At 35.5% G+C, this 18,016-nt stretch overlaps 1 protein-coding gene across 1 annotated transcript; it reads left to right on the forward strand.

Moving 5' to 3' along the window:
- Nucleotides 1–1,213: 1,213 nt before the first annotated feature.
- On the forward strand, nt 1,214–16,913 carry LOC311301049 (fatty-acid amide hydrolase 1-like). Its single transcript, XM_084425884.1, has 15 exons — nt 1,214–1,501; nt 3,497–3,610; nt 6,564–6,704; nt 6,790–6,923; nt 8,473–8,679; nt 9,668–9,708; nt 9,790–9,914; nt 10,006–10,131; nt 11,210–11,307; nt 11,427–11,526; nt 11,652–11,695; nt 12,157–12,196; nt 13,535–13,643; nt 14,787–14,932; nt 15,803–16,913. Exons 1-15 carry the CDS (start codon nt 1,289–1,291, stop codon nt 15,947–15,949), a joined length of 1,785 nt encoding a protein of 594 aa, XP_084282010.1. The 5' UTR covers nt 1,214–1,288; the 3' UTR covers nt 15,950–16,913.
- Nucleotides 16,914–18,016: the final 1,103 nt, after the last annotated feature.

Below are 18,016 nucleotides of genomic sequence, written 5' to 3' on the forward strand. Positions count from 1 at the left end.
TTTGAATCGACAAGATACTTGTTTTCTGTGTTGGATTATTTATAAATATAATATGTATGTATGTATTATATGTATATGATCCATTTCTTATGTGTGTGTGTGTGTATGTAATATATATATATATATACACACACACACACACACACACATATATGAATACTTAAGATGTAAAAGCCTCTAAGTGCCATCTGAACTTTTCTTCTAGTTTGATTATTTTTATCAAGCTTGTATGTTTATGTTCAGTTATTTCACTTTAATGGCAATGAAAAGGACCTATTAATTGTCATTAAAGTGAAATTACTGAACCTAAATAATACAAGCTTTATAAAAATGCTCATTTTAGAAGAATTTTTTTCTTTTACGTCTGAAGTCTTCATATATACACATGTATATGAATGTGTGTGTGTGTATCTGACCTCAGTGTGTTACTCTACTGTTCACTGTGTGTTTGTGTGTGTGTGTGTATATATATATATATTACATAGTACATACATATATACACACACACACACTGTGATATTGCCATCCATGAATGAATCAACAGAGATAAACACACGCATACTATTGATTCATTCATGTTTATTCATTGATGGTAATATCACAAGCAAATAAATTACTTTTTCCTTACCAAAAATCAACATCTGTCATTGTTCACAGGTGTGTGTGTGTGTGTGTGTGTGTGTGTGTGTGCGAGCAACTGACCGACGACTCTGAATTGTGAGCACGAACGACATAAAAACGCAGCGAAAGCGGAAAGAAGAACTAAAAACATTGCAGTCAGTGGAACGGGCTCTTTAAATTTTCGCGCTGATGTGACCGTAATTTAAATGTAGTACCTACTCACATAGTACGCGATTTCGGACGCAGCCCTAAACTACCGATCACCGCTCGCGGAGGCGGTAAACGTCGCCATGGTAACCGAGGCGCGAGGTCGACCGTGGTAAGAGAGACGTCAGTGTTTTGCTTAGAATTATGGGTAGTGTAGTATTTCTCCAGAAGATCGCAAATAACAAGGTTGATTTTTATACCTTGTGGCTTTTATAGGAGCAGACACGTTCGTTTCACAACCTCGTAGCTCGTGGTCAATCTAACTTGGATGGTTTAGACATTATGGCTGAAAATCAATATCCTACAGCGAAAATGAATGGGATTTTGCTGGTCTGTTGGAGGGCGGGGCCTGTTTCAATTGAAACGGGTGAAACATAAGTAAGGCCGCCTCTGGTTCTTACAGACCCAGAGACAGACTACACACTGTCTCAACAGGTCACAACAACATTGAGCAACAGTTATGGAGAGTTTTAATTTGCAACAACTTACCTCAGATATGAATATTAACTGGACGCCGATGTTTGCAGCCATAGTTTGCGGTACAGGTGCGTTAATTCTCTTCTGGAAATGGAGAAATAACCAGAAGATTCAGAAGAAAATACTAAACGCACGGAAGAGACGTGATGAATCACTTCAACGGGCTGAACAAGCGGTGCAACAATTTAAAATACAGGTAATAAAAATCTAACATGCATCAATTATTAACCCTCTGATGGTCTTCGTTTATCAGTCACACTGGGGCCTTTACCGGTCAGAAGTGACCGGACACCTAAAAATGAAACTTCCTCCATCCCAGTAAAAACCAATGCAATTTATTTTTGTTCTATAATATTTATTCTTTTTAATTTAGTATTTTGAGACAATTTGATTGAACTTATTAATATTTATGCAATATTTATAGTCCATTTTTTGCCATTGAAAATAATGTTTTTTTTATTATTATTATTATTTTTCTATGCGGTATTTTCGGTTAAAATAGAGACTAGGCTTTCAGAAAAAAGAAAAGAAAAAAAAATCAATTTATTAAACATAAAATTAAATAAATCATGTTATTGCATGGGTTTACCACTAGATGCCTGTAATAGCTCTAAATGGAGATGCTTGTGAATTCTAGTTGTTTTTGGACCAAATTACTTACTTTTAAGATGTGGATTGAATGTATTTTTTTTTAAATTCTCAAATAATACTTTTTGCCAAGGTTTATAACATATTATTAATTATTATTTTAATAATTTTAATAATTATTATATTAATTATATATATATTAATTATAATAATTAATTATGTTATGTTTTTCATTCTTGATGTTTTAGAGTTTCACCCCTTCATTGCTGAGCACTTTTTTTCTTTCTTTTTTATGAATTTTTGTGTTTTTTGTCAATTTCCCATTCATTTCCTATGGGGGTCATTTTTGACCGAAGACCATGAGTGTGACTATTTTTTTTACGACCACTTAGCATGCTCGAATCATGACGTCAATTTTTTTTTTGTGTTCACATACCTAATGCCAGAAAAGTCACCAAGTTTCGTAACATTCCAATGAAGCTGTGATTTAAAAAAATTCAAAACAGATTTTTTGTAATCTGAATTTATTGGTGTGTATAAAAGTGTGTTTGTATGTGTGTGTGTGTGTGTGGGTGGGTGTGAATTTTTTGCACTCTTGATGTTGTAGAGTGTCACCCCTTTACTGCGGTGTACTTTTTTTTAGAATCGTGGCTGATTTGTAGATTGTACAGACAAAAATTCTGAGAATTTTTGTGTTTTTGTAAATTTCCCATTCATTTCCTATGGGTCGGTCATTTTTGACCGAAGACCACGAGTGTGACTCTTTTTGTTTACGACCACTTAGCATGCTCGGATCATGATTCATGACCTCAATATTTTTTTGTATTCACATACCAAATGCCAAAAAAGTCACCAAGTATCATAACCTTCCGATGAAGCTGTGATTTTTAGAAATTCAAAACAGAAAATTATTCGGTCAGAAATGACCGAGGACCATCAGAGGGTTAATGAAATATGCATTATGTATAGAGTAAGTGTTTATGAATATGCATGTCATGCATTTAGAAGTCATGGTTCTCACGGCTTTTGAAACTCTGAAATGATCATGTTGTCACTATATTGTGTAAGTTGTCACAGCTGAACCTGCCACTGCTGAATAGAATTTTTTAGCAAAATTTATGTTACTGTAAAAGTGGAAGCGGTAACAAAAATCCATTGTTTTTTCTATGATATAATAATTAATACATTTAAAGCAAATTAAATACAATTAAATTATTTATTAAATTAAGTAATCAATCCATAAATCCATAGAATTTAAATAAATTAATACAATTAAAACTTTCCCCCATCTGACTTTTATGGAGAACAACCCTTAATTTATCTTCACTATATTGTTGACTTTTGACCTAATGTATGTGAGTTTGGTGTTCATCTTAACAGATATTATATTACAAAAAATGCTATGATACTGGAAAACTTTCCCTATATATTTTTGACTAAATGTTTGGAAACCAACACAGAAAACCACCTCTAGAGAATATAAGCATTTGTGTAACTGGATTTTTTCCTCAAGTTAGTGAGATCAAGCCACTGTGACAACTAGCCCCAGTCTCCCCTAGGTGAATATGTAAACATCTGATGTTTGTTTCCTGCATCTTTCCAGAACCCAGACTTTGAGAGCAGTTCAATAGTATCTCTGTCTTTGTCGGAACTCACCGGGAAACTCGAGGACGGATCCCTGCAACCGGATGCTGTTCTACATGCTTACATGGAAAAGGTTGTGACTGCGGCCATATTTTACCTGTCGATAACTCTTCATGGGATTTATGAGTTTATTCCCAGCTTCAGAGGTTTACAAATAACTTTTTTTAACTTTTAATACTTTTGCTGTCTTTTCTAGATGCCATTTACTAATAGTTAAAAATTTTACTCGAATTATAAATCTCATTAAATAAGTAAATAAATATGTCTCTTCAAGAAAGAAAAGTTCTAATTTCTAAAAATATAACATTGCAGTTATAGTACATGGAAAATAATTAATTTGAATTGATTTGGTCATAATGTGGGAAATCAATCCAACATTAGGCATTCTGAGTTGATGCATTTAAGAAAAATAGACATGCAGCCCAACATAGTAATAATTAACAGAAAAAAGATAAGAGCGTGTATCCGTCGTGTAAAAAATACTAAACTTTTGCCTGGATCATATGAACAATCTGCCCATACAGGCTATTTTGAACAAATGTGCATAAATCACAGGCTATGAAGACGCTTGTAAATTACAGTCTCTATAAATGAAAAGAACATAGCCTTCTTCAGACTAACAGAGAGTGTGAGCACAAACCAGCACAGGACCGTTTGAAAGCAGCTGGTTGCCTGGTTATAAGAAGGTACCGGATTGAGTTGAAATAGTCTGAGCTATTGGACCCGCAGTCCGTCGTGCCTGTTGATTCCCGGCCCGCACCTGCACTGCAAATGACAATGTAAATATTAATCTACCTGTTACATCAAATATTAGCAGTGGCCCGCGTGCAGGACTCTGTCTCTGCTGATTCTGCAGCCAATGAGATTGCTTGCTCAACATTTAAATAGCCTGGTTCAGTGTTCGCTGTAGGCTAGTCTGAACCCCTCCACCTCCCCAGCTCCACCTGCCCAGATCTGCTATGGGATTTGCGTATGTCTGCTTATGCAGCAGCAGCATATCTTACATTCTCATAGCAGCTTGTCTGTGTATCTATTATTAGTAGCAAGTCCATACTTACTGTGCAGCAGCAGCAATATCAGCAGGAGAATCGAGTCCGCCAAGACCAAATACATTAACATTGCCATATTCAGTAACATGCTAAAACTATTCAGAGAGTTTTCATGATTGAAATCATATATCTGCGTGCATATACACTACCGGTCAAAAGTTTTAGATCTGTAAGATTTTTAATGTTTTTAAAAGAAGTATCTTCTGCTCACCAAGGCTGCATTTATTTGATTAAAAATACAAACAAAAACAGTCATATTGTGAAATATTATTACAATTTAAAACAGCTGTTTTCTACGTGAATATATGTTAAAATGTAATTTATTCCTGTGATCAAAGCTGAATTTTCAGCATCATTACTCCAGTCTTCAGTGTCACATGATCCTTCAGAAATCATTCTAATATGATGATTTGATGCTCAAGAAACTTTTATGATTATTTTCAATGTTGAAAACATTTCAGATTATTGTAGACATTTTTATTTCATGATGCTATGATGAATAGAAAGTTCAAAAGAACAGCATTTATCTGAAATGGAAAGCTTTTGTAACAATAAACACTACCCTTCAAAAGTTTGGGGTCAGTAAGAATTTTATTTTTATTTTTGGGGGAAAGAAATAAAATAAATCAATACTTTTATTCATCAAGGAGGAGTTAAACTGATCAAAAGTGACAGTAAAGACATTTATAATGTTAGAAAATATTCTATTTTAAAATAAATGCTGTTCTTTTGAACTTTCTATTCATCAAAGAATTTAGAAAAAAAATTGTACACAACTGTTTTCAACATTGATAATAATAATGAATGTTTTTAGAGCATAAAATCAGCATATTAGAATGATTTCTGAAGGATCATGTGACACTGAAGACTGGAGTAATGATGCTGAAAATTCAGCTTTCATCTGTGGAATAAATTGCATTTTAAAATATATTAAAATAGAAAACAGTCATTTTAAATTGTCATAATATTTCACAATATTACTGTTTTTTTTTTTTTATTGTTTTTTATCAAATAAATGCAGCCTTGGTGAGCAGAAGAGACTTCTTTTAAAAACATAAAAAATCTTACCGATCTAAACCTTTTGACCAGTAGTGTATACTTATGTGGTAAAAAAACAAACACAAAAACAGAATATGAATATATATATATATAATATATGGAAGCTTGTTTCCACCACAGAATAAAAAATGTATAAAGGTAATTGCGGCTTTTTATCTCACAATTCTGACGACTTCTTTTTTTTCACAATTGCGTGATATAGTCGCAATTATGAGTTATAAAGTCAGAATTGTGAGAATGTAGCAAGATTGTAGGCATCAACTTCCCCTCTCTCTCCCACATCTACTCCAACAGAGTGGCAAAGAAGGCCCAATCTATTGCAGCTGGCCCTAGCCATCCCTTGTCCTGCCAGTTTAAGCTATGCTTCCCTCAGGCCGTTGGAACTCCATGCCCAGATTCAGGTCCAAAAGACTCAGAAACTCTTATCCCGACTTCTGTTTCGATTTTAAACAATTTGCCAGAACTGTTTTAAATGTATTTCTTTACTATTGTGTTTCAGAGACTGTGGGTATTTTATGTTTTGCTGTATTGCTGTGTGATTTGCGATCACACTTTTGCATGTGCGAGTTTATAGCTCACAATTTTGAGAAAAGATGTCAGAATTGCGAGATGTAAACTCGCAATTGGGAGATAAAAAGTTGCAATTATCTTTTAAAATGTTTTATAATGTGGCGGAAACAAGCTTCCATATATATATATATATATATATATATATATATATATATAAATATATATATATATATATTTTTGTATTATTATTATATATTTTTTTAACTTTGGGATGATAGAAAAAAGTGCAGAAAAGCAGCAGAAAAACTAATGCAAACATTAAGCAATTTTCAGTGCTTATTGTTGAGGTCTGTTTGAATGAAACCACTTGTTATCACAAACTGAGATGTGTAATGTCACACTTCAAAGGCTCTGGAAGTGAACAAGAATCTGAACTGCAGCACTGAGATCTTAATGGAGTCTGTGGAGCAACTGACAGAAATCAACACTCAAAAGAAAGGTCTTCTGTATGGAGTGCCGATCAGCATCAAGGACAACGTTGGATATAAGGTCAATATGAGAACAGAGGATTACGCAGGTGAAGAGAGGTGACTTCCTGTTTGTGGTCTACGTAACTTCCTGTTTGCGTGTGCAGGGTCATGATTCTTCATGTGGTGTTGTGGGTAAGTTGGATCAGCCTGCGGACAAGGACAGTGTGGTGGTTACAGTGCTAAAGAAACAGGGCGCCATCCCGTTCATCAAGACCAACATACCACAAGGCCTTCTCAGGTGAGTAAACACTGCACATCATTCCTGTGGGAAAAACCTGCTGATATCAGATGATTTGCAGAGCAAGACGAGCCATGGGAATGAATCTTAAGCCAATGAGAGAGTATGAAGAGACCGTGCAGTTAGCAACTCTTTTACTGGAGCTTAGTCAATAAAGTTAATATGTATTTTTCTGACATTATTAATGGGGCGGGTGTGCATGTCACAACATTGTCACAATGCAAAAATAAAATAAAATAATAATAATAATAATGCTCCTAAAGATGAGTTTTTTTTTTTTTTTTTCATTCTTTCATTTTTTCTTAATGAAGGTAATGTCTCATTTTTATTTTCATTTTGCAGTGACCTTTCTTCATGAAATTGAACTTTTCACCTCGCAAAGCAATTTATTTGGTACTATTTTCTATAGAACAGAGACATGCAAGCCCTCTGTTCAGCCTTTTTTTTTTAAAAAAGCTAGTATGCTGTTTCTAAAAGGACTAGTCTAATATACTAGTACTTCATTTCTCTCCTGCAGACCTCAGTATTCATAACAGAGAATTCACAAAAGAGCTCTTCAAATGACAGGTCTTATTAGCATCTGTTAAAATGATGGTATTATGGCATTATGGGCTGCTATTACATGGGAAATGTGTGATATGTAAGGCTTAACTTATGCTGACCCATGATTTTCAAGATAAGACCTTTGTACTGAAAAACAAATTCAAGAGTGGTTTATCTTCAGTCATAAACACCTGGGGCTCCACAATCATTAAACATTTTAAGAGAGTTGAAATTTGACAAGTCAAGTTTCAGGGGTCAGCTAGAGTAGTACAGAAACTAGAGCAGAAGTGAGAATGTGTCTTCAGTTGTCTCTTGAAGGTTGTGATGGTCTCAGGAAATCAGGTAGAGGCTGAAAGCTCGTTCTACCACAGAGGAACTGAGAGAGTGAAGGTTCTGGAAAGCGATTTTGTACCTTTGTATCCACTGAGACTTTTTCGATTAGTTCAATTGTAGGGATACGATATTATTGCGATACTCCAAGACATAAGGTAAAAGGTTAAAAAAAATTAACTGTTGATTAAAATGCTAAATTTGGTTATACAGTATATTGGGGTGGAAATGAATAGGCTTGGACTTGGTGCTGATAACCCAATGCACAGGACAATAGTGACACCAGAATACAAATATTCATGATTCTGAAGCTGAAAAAACAGAATTATTTTAGACGAATATGCTTGCACTCTGTCACTGACTAGATATCAAAAATAATACTTTTTTACTGGTAACATACGACATTTGGCATTATCAGGACCCTCACATGATCCTCCATTGCATTATTATACATTATATTCAACATTATATATAGTAGTTTAATGTAGTTCTGACACTAAAAAGCTGTAAACCTTTTTTTTCTCACATAGTAATTTTCATTTTGGGTGAACTATACACAATACTTATTGTCACTATTGTTGCATTTTTGTATTGCGATATATTGTGACACGATATATTGTTACACCCCTATTCAATTGTAACCAACCCAACCCCTTTGTATTTGTATGTACTGTAGTTATGAGTGCAGTAACCCCATTTATGGGCAAACCTTGAACCCCTGCAACCTCAAGAAGACGCCTGGCGGTTCATCTGGAGGAGAGGGAGCTCTGATCGGAGGAGGCGGATCTATCCTGGGCTTTGGCACTGATCTTGCAGGGAGCATTCGTATCCCATCAGCCTTCTGTGGGATTTGTGGATTTAAGCCCACATCGAAGAGGCTAAGGTTCGTATGTGTCTTTGGTCACATTTGTGTGAGGAGACTGTATATGGTGAGGAAAAGTTTCATTTTCCAAAGCAAAGGGTTCACAGCAGTTCTTGCTACAGTAAATGTGTAACAAAGCTTTTAAAGATTCTGTCAGACAAGTGTTTTATAAAATGCCTTGTGCCACCTCAAGGTAAATTAATGTATGTTGAGATTTTGCTATGTTTAAACAGTAACAGGGTTAACGTTTCATGATGTTGAGCCATTACTAGCCTTGTGCTCAAGGTCATGACACTACAAGGTGTTAATATAAATATAATTTAATGCCCATATTTGCCATATTGTTTACTATAGTTTACTATCAAGGTAACGGAGTTGATCATTTAAGAGACAAATCTAACAACATTTGAAAAAACATGTTAACACATTTACAGCGTACAGGTGTCACTTCATAGTGATGATGATGTCGTCATAATTTTTTGTGTGTAAATTCTGATTATGATTAAGAACACATAATCTCATAATCAAGAGTATGATTATGGTCATTAAGGGATAGTTATAATGGCAACAGGGTGGATGCATAACATAGGAAAACAACTTCAAGTATTTTGAATAATGCATTATATCTATTAATATCTAAAAAAAAATCAAAAAAGAAAGAAAAAAAAAATACTAGAATTTGCTTGCATATGTTTTTTTCATAATTAAAATGAGCGTATTTACTAATATAAAAAGGGGAATTTGGTAACACAGGGCTAAATGCCTATAATAACGTATCTGAATATAAAAACGTTTATATGTTAATGAGGGACACAAAAGTCACAGTAAATGTGCTCAATTTCTGTAAATATTGTCATAATAGCATTTCTTATTTCTTTCTTTTGATTTTGGATTTACATTTTTTTTGTGAGATTCACCTGTAGCTCTTTTGTTGAGATGTTGTGCATATAATCTACTTGTTTTTTCTTGTTCTTTGATTTGCTTTATTTTTTATATCATCCTTGTTTAGTGGTCAAGAAATCAGTTCTTCTGTCAAAGGCCAGAAGTCAGGTAAGATCAGGTTTATCAAACTGCTGGTCTAGTTTTGAACTGTAAATAAATATAAGACATAATCTATGTGCTGGATTACAGTGTTGTCCTCTATTGGCCCTTTGGCAAGAGACGTCGAGAGCGTGGCTCTGTTTATGCAGGCACTGCTTTGCCAAGACATGTTCACGTTGGATCCCACTGTTCCTCCTATACCATTCAACCAAAAGGTCCTGTATAAATATAGCACATCAAATGCTTGTTTATGGGTCAATTATAGGTGAAATACAGAATCTATGATACTTTCCTCTTATGAAACAGGTGTATGAGAGCTCAGAGCCCCTGAGGATTGGTTATTATGAGAACGATGGTTTCCAGCAGCCGTCTCCAAGCATGGCCAGGGCCTTCAGGGAGACTAAAGCCCTGCTGGAGAGAGCGGGTCACACGGTACACAACTACACTACATTAATAGTTCTGATATTAGCCATCGGCAGTTTGTTGGCAAGCAAAGGATATGCCCTTTTCAAACCATTAACACGCAACAAATAGTTATGTATTTGTAAAATACAGATCACCCATTTTTTGCTGGACAAAGACTGTGAGTCTGAATGGCTTTTAAGATCTAAAATAAATAATAATTATGACTAAAATATACATATAGCTATCTTGTGAATTTAAATGTAGTTTTCAAATTCCACATGTAACACCAGTACTTGTATTTTTATGAGAGCAGGAACTATTGTTGTTGTATGAATGTAATAATTAATAACTATGTTCAAATGAGTGTGTTTCTGTATGTATATTTGTTTTTATATCCATTATATCACACACTGTTTGGAGGACAACATTGGGCAGGATGTGAAATATTTTTTTAATTTTAAATAATGGGTTAATGGGTTAATAGATCCATGTTCCAGATGATTCAGCTGAAGACAGTAGAATCAAACAAACAGTCAAGGGTCAGCAACCAGCCAAGGACAGGACAGGACAGTCAGCTAACCATCAGGAACAGAGAGTGACAGCAAACAGAGGAAGGTCAACAAGCAGTCATAAACAGATTAACAGTCCGCGTGTCACAACACAGAAATGATAAACTGGGAAAATAAATGCTCAGAAATGTCCACAAATCCAAATGTCCAAGGCAAAACAAGACTTTGCACAGATAATAGAAATTAATAAAACAAAAAAACATTGCTAATTGAAGCAATAATCGTCAGATTATTTTATTATCAAAATAGACTGTAAAAAAAATATGGACGTAGTGTTCATGACGTCACCCGTAGGTTTCTGAAGAGCATTTTTGATGCCCAAAGTGGATAACCAAAAAATGGACAAAGAGGCGGATTATCTGAGGTGACGTGACGCTAACAGACAGCAGACAAACGGCTAGTAGTGACAACAGCGGCAATCCACCTGTCACTCAAGTGGCCACGCCCTTAATTATGCAGAACTTAAAGGCTTAATATAATTTAAATGGATTAGTTCTTAAGAAATTCCAAATTTGAGTGTGTTGTTCACATTTCAGCTGGTTCCTTTCCCACCTCTACGGCTCTACGAAGTCTTCTTTGAGTTTGTTTTTAAAGGGGTCATGGCTGATGGAGGCAGAACGTTCTACAGTCATCTGTACGTCTGGTATCAGCACATTCACACGTCACTATTCCAGTGTTTCTGGCCTCATTAAAGACGCTGTAGATTCATAGTAATCACACATTATGTTTGTATTCATATGTGTGTGATTTCAGGAAGTCAGGCCCCATTGATCCGTGTATCCGGGATCAGGCCGCCCTGTTGCGGATCCCAGGCTTCATAAAGAAGTTACTCTCTGTTGTTCTGAAGCCTGTTGTGAGTTTGTAAATGTTGTTTCTGTTTCTCATTTGCATCTATTAAGCAATCTGTTTTACTCAAGCTAATATGTTTTATAACTCTATATGTATAATAACTCTTTATGTTTGGATTACTTTCTCCAGTATCCGCGGTTGTCTGCAAGCCTGAAAACAAGTGTTGGAGTTGGGTAAGCTACAGACATTTTTTGTTAATATTAATTTGCATAATGAATATAATTATGCTGATAAATCTTGTGTTCTTGAGTGTAATTTAAGTTACGATTAAACAGTAAAGACCTCTACATTATTACAAACTGTGAATTTTTGAACTTTCTATGCATTAAAGAATCCTGACAAAAATCTATCATGTTTTCTACAATAATCTGAAATGTTTTCAACATTGATAATAATCATAAATGTTTCTTGAGCATCAAATCATCATATTAGAATGATTTCTGAAGGATCATGTGACACTGAAGACTGGAGTAATGATGCTGAAAATTCAGCTTTGATCACAGGAATAAATTACATTTTAACATATATTCACGTAGAAAACAGTCATTTTAAATTGTAATAATATTTCACAATAGAACTGAGCAGAATTGAAATGATACCATTCCTTTAATAGCTTTTTTTTTTCTCTTGCAAGGTCTATAGCAGAATTATGGAGACATCATGTAAATATTGAGGTAGAATTGTATTATTTTGATTTTATTAATATTACGTGGTCTTTCATCAACACCACTGAGATTGTAGAGATGATTATCACAGTGTAATAGAAGCCTATTACTGAATTATCACATTGTTTGTTCATTTTCATTCCTGGAATCATTTATAATCCCTGCTAGGAAACATTTAAATGCCATCCTGACAAAAAAATTAAATAAAAGAAGATTATTATGTGTCCTCATTTCATTTTGGGAAAAGAAGACTTTTAAGAGTAATACAATATTGTGTTACTCCCTAAAAAAGTGACTAAATGCATTAATTAGTCACTTTTTATAGACAGTAATGTTTACGTAACATAACACATACTGTCTATAAAAAGTAACTAATTAATGCAATTAGTCACTTTTTTTAGGGAGTAACAAAATATTACACCTGGGCTGGGTTTGCTTCTTTGTTTTTTTATAAATAAATAAAAAAAATGAAAAAAATGAAAAAAAATCTATTCTTGGCAAATGTAAAAGACCTTTCACACCAAAAGTGAATAAGCCTCAGGCTGAAGGAAATGCAAATTCACGTCTGTACAGCAGCTCAAACAAACCTTTCAGCTGTACTGCGATTCTGGACCCGGAAGAAGAAGAAAGTTCAACTCTTACTTCAGCATTAAAAACAAAAAAGAAACGCATATGATGTTTATGACAGAATACCACAATATTTAAAGGTGTTTAGCAGTGATATTTCTATTTACAGCGAAGTAAGCTAATTGCCTGCACAGTGCACAGAATATGATGCCATTATAATATAACAATATAATATGTAATGATAAAGTTTACAATGGCTTCATAAATTAATTAAAAACATAAAAAAGCAAAACACCTGATGCACATTTCTTTGTTCTTCATTTTCTAGAAGTAGAGTTTAAGAACCTTGCTGTATTTTTGTGTAATTAATTAAGAGAAAATACACCGCCATCTTACTCCGACGAAAGTGACTTGAACGCACATACCGTCGTAAACACGACTTCCCATCTCATAAATACGAACTTCCCAGGAGGACTTGAACGCACCATAATCCCAGGGACAGGAGAGCTGTCAGTCAATACATGGGAAAACAAAGAAACCTGTTACTTATTTGAAAAAGTAACTTAGATATTTTGTTGTAAAATTAAAAGTAATTCGTTACTTGAAAAAAGTAATCCGATTACATAACTCGCGTTACTTGTAATTCGTTACCCCCAACAGTGACAGTGCCTCCCTGCAGATGAGCAAATTAATTTTCCTGGCACATGCTGTGTATAAAAGTGATTCTTATTCTGACATGATTGTATGTATTTTGAGGTTTTTCGTTTTTCTCATCTGTAGGAATACATTGATGAGGTGATAGCAGAGTGGAGGAGACTGAATGTGGACGTTTTGTTGTGCCCTATGCTTGGACCAGCCTTCAATTTACATTACAGCGGCCGTATCACCAGTACTTACCTCACATTTACATTACTATTACATTATCTTTGTGCCTGTAAACCTGGGGTCGGCAACCTTTTTGTCATGAAGTGAAATTTAATTTGTGTTGTTAATCACTGTGCCACATCCCATGTCTCATTGCTTTTAGTTTTCAATTCCCTTATTATTGCTAGTTAATTTAATTGTGACTAGCAAAAGTGTTTCCTGTTTCATGATTTACTTAAAGTCAGCCTGAAACAAGTTTTGATAGACTTTTCTTCCCTATTGTCGTATACCCGAGTGAAACGGCTTCTGGAACAAGAACAAATGTGGGCGGGGCTTGATTTTTTCCGTGAGGAATTGATTGGATGGTTGTGGTTTGCTATTGGCTGATTTCATGTGAGTGACAGGTTGCCCCGCCCTCATCATCAGAGACGAGAAGAGATCCTGCAAGAGGAAGGGAAAGTTATTTTGGTTAAAGTCCCCCTGTAGTCAATAATTGTATCCCTTAAAACTCATCTTTGATCACCAAAATTACATATTTAAAGTTTTATTCCTTGAAAAAAAATTCTTCATGCCTTATGATAGCTTGACTCAGTAAGTCAGAGTGAGTGAAGGCGGGGTCATTTGCATATTCATATAACAGCGTATCTGTTCTATGAATATGCAAATGAGCCCCGCCTCCACTCACTCACACCAGCTCAGAGATCCACACGTTGACCTGATTGGTTACAAGGTAATTTGTGACGTCAGAAACACCAGCGATTTCAAACCGTGTTTTTGAGGCTGTCTTTGGTTCACTGCAGTTTTAAGGAGAAAATACTCAGCAATGGTGTTGACTTATGAATGTGCACATGGCTGGTCTTAAAGCATATTAAAAACACCACAGACAAATAAACAACATTAAAAGCTTGATTTTCACCTAATTATGTGCACAGATATATAATTTATAACAAATACTGCAATATTCCATTAGAAATAAGAATGGTCAATTTTGATTTCATGGTGACTTTTACAAAAAGGCTGATGTAGATTGTGATCCAATGTCTGTTTGATATTATGCAGTAGGTGTCTGCGGTTTAAAGTTACTTATTAACTCGACAGTCATGATTTCAGCATTACATAAGGCCTTCAACAGTCACCTAGATGCAGTAATTTTTCTCCACTCCTGAAGGTGCTCTCAGCTACACATCCCTGTACAACCTGCTGAACTTCCCAGCCGGGACCGTGACCGTGTCTACAGTGACGGAAGAGGACGAGGCACAGCTCAGTCAGTATACGGGTGTCTATGGAGACGTGTGGGACAAACTCTTCGTTGAGGTAGGTTTTCACAGTGCAAGACCACTGAAGTTAAGTTGCATTAAATCCATAGGCTGTTTTTGTCAACCTTAAAGTGTTGTAATAAATTGTGAGTTGTATGCCTGACAACCACAAGGCGGCAGTATAGTCACGATTACAAATACAGAATCAGGACTGGGATCAGTTCTTTTATAAAACAGACATGTGATGTATGTAAAGCTCTACTTAACTCCATAACCAATAGGAAAGCCATATATGGGACTATTTGGACTGTGTATATTTTAGGGCCCTTATATGGAGAATTTATTTTTTATGTCTAATTTCAATACAGAAAATAAGCCCATTTTTAAAAAACTATTATTCCCAGTATTCCAAATATATGTTGAGAGTGTTTTTTTTTCTTTTTTTTTTCTTACTAACTCTTATTCACTCCATTATTTCAACCTTGTCACAGTATGTTTGGGATTCATTTAATTTGAATAAGTTAATTTGATAACTCTGGTAGTTTTACGTTAGTTTTGGTATGCTTTGAAATATATCACACATTATAACATGGGGAAATAATATTAATAATTAATTTAAAATGTTTGCAGGTTGAATGGACAATGTAGGAACAACCTTAGTGAACAAATGTAATTGCACCAACCAAATTATTTATTGTCAACAATAATTTGTGTCCAGGCAGGGGGGAAGCAATAATTAGGTAGATTGTTTTACTTTAATTGGCTGCTATTTTAATAAATAACAAAAAAAAGTTAAGCAAAATTAAAAGTTTAGCATTTTTGCATTTGCATTACTTTTGCATTACAAAGTCAAACCCATGGTATAATATCAGTAATATGTCATGGGATGCAAATGTGTGTGTGTGTGTGTGTGTGTGTGTGTTTTCAGGCAGTGAAGGATGGCGTAGGTCTCCCTGTGTCAGTTCAGTGTGTATCTCTGCCGTGGCAGGATGAAATGTGTCTGCGCTTTATGAGAGAGGTGGAACGGCTCACAGCCAAAAACTCACCAAAACTCACCAGGAAACACGATGACTGAAATTCAGCTGCGTGTGTTTCTGAGCTGCAAACGGTTCAGTCGTAGGCGAGTTATGAACGGGCCGGCGCAGAATCTGTGACCACAGAAACATCCACAGAATTTGATCATTGTCCATCAGGTGTTTTAGCTGATATGATGATGCTTTAAACTAACAACAAGACTGTAGTATAATGTATTTCATTAATGTTTACATCTGATCGTTCTTGAGATTGTGTGTTGAGTTAATCTGTATTTTTGATGTTTAAATCAGATTAACATGTAAAAATGACTAAAAGACATTAATAGACACCGAGAAACTATTTGAAACTGGGCTTAACTTTTGGTGAAGATAGTGGCACTAAAATTACACACTTCACCTTTAATAAACAAATAACTTTCTATCATTCTTCACTGTTTAAATGAAGCGTGAATATTTGCAGTCAGTATAGAAGCAATGCAGCTTCATGAAGCCTGAATGAGGATTTGAATGCATCTCTTCATATCTGTATCATTTTGTATAATTGAATGCCTTACAAATTCATTAAACTAAAATGAATCAGTACATCACAGGTTCACTGAAAGCGTGTTCCTTGCTTGTCTGTCGGTATGAGATGAGCACTGCTCGTTTTCTCTGCCCTGAATGATGACTTTGGTTGGAAAGGCTTTAACTGGACTTAATGACACATGACACCATCAGCTCCAGTGTAATGTAAATATTTGTCTGTTCTTGGTTTTGCGCACATTTTACATTCTTCATTTGCATTAGTCATCAAGGATGGGAACTCGTCCTTTTCTCATTATATTGTTGTCTTTCCGGGTCCACTGCTGAAATGAACCCTAACTCTAATTCTGGCCTGAATAAAGAAATGTATTCAAAAAAACATTGATTTAATTATGTAACATGGAGACATACGATACGCTACTTTTGGGATCAGTAAGGTTACATTTAAAAAAAAGAATACTTTTATTCAGCAAATATGCATTCAATTGATTAAAAGCGATAGTAGAGACATTTAGTGTCACAAATGATGATTATAGTTACTAAAGTTATAAATATGGATATTTTCCTTACAAAAATGCATCGCTTCACTTCAGAAGGCCTTTATTAACCCCCCGGAGTCGTATGGATTACTTTTATGATGGACGGATGCACTTTTTTGGGGCTTCAAAATCTCAGGTAAAGCTTGGAAGAGCCAGGATATTTTTTTAATTAATGTCATATACACCTGGGATAGTTTGAGGGTGAGTAAATTATGGGATAATTTTCATTTTTGGGTGAACTAACCCTTTAAAATACGTGCAAAATTGGAGTATCACATAAAACATTTACGAATAAAGCAGCGTTTCAAATGTGTTCAAGAGAACAAAATCGTCACTTCCTGGGAAATCGGCGCAAAATATCAGTAAAAAAATGGTTGCTGCAATTGAGGAAGAAACTGTGGCTCTTTTTTCCTCCATCATAAATTAGATCGTCTCAGAGCGTCAGACGAAACACAATAAACGCTGTCATGTTCTCTTGCGTTCAGATGCTGGTGTTTGAGGACGCAATCTTGTAAGACGGAGGGAATTAAACCGTACTCGGTTACTAACGTAACCTCTGTTCTCTCTAGAGAGGGAACGAGTATTGCGTAAGCTAGCTTACGCTGCGGGAAAGTCTCCTTTCACGAGATACTGAAGCCAAAAATTATCCTAATTTTTTAAAACTTGTCAACGCAGTGCGGCAGCCTGCAGACCTAGGGCAAGCGAGTCGCGTGCCCATTGGCTGCTCTGCGGCAACTGCAGCAGCCTATGGCTGAGCCTTGCGCGTGACGTCACGTCCAATGAGCGCGCTTGGCGCGCTTAGTGCGTCACAGCCCGTCATTAGGGGTGTGGCTTAGCGTATATAAGCAAGGAACAGAGGCTGCTTCGCTGGTTTCTGTCGCATGAAGCGAAAATGAGCTCGTGGCGAGAGCACGGCGGGTTACGCAATACTCGTTCCCTCTCTAGAGAGAACAGAGGTTACGTTAGTAACCGAGTACGTTCTCTTACGAGAGGTTCTCTCGTATTGCGTAAGCTAGCTTACGCTGCGGGAACACCTTTGTCAACGCC

Source organism: Rutilus rutilus (assembly GCF_951802725.1).
Source record: "Rutilus rutilus genome assembly, chromosome: 12".
NCBI lineage: Eukaryota > Metazoa > Chordata > Actinopteri > Cypriniformes > Leuciscidae > Rutilus > Rutilus rutilus.

What these genes read in the sequence shown, in the direction of transcription:
- LOC311301049 (XM_084425884.1), top strand. Translation starts at nt 1,289, where the DNA reads ATGGAGAGTTTTAATTTGCAACAACTTACCTCAGATATGAATATTAAC. An exon ending in ATACCACAAGGCCTTCTCAG is followed by an intron (nt 6,924 to 8,472) that starts GTGAGTAAACAC and finishes TATGTACTGTAG; the next exon opens with TTATGAGTGCAGTAACCCCA. An exon ending in TTACAGCGGCCGTATCACCA is followed by an intron (nt 13,644 to 14,786) that starts GTACTTACCTCA and finishes CCACTCCTGAAG; the next exon opens with GTGCTCTCAGCTACACATCC.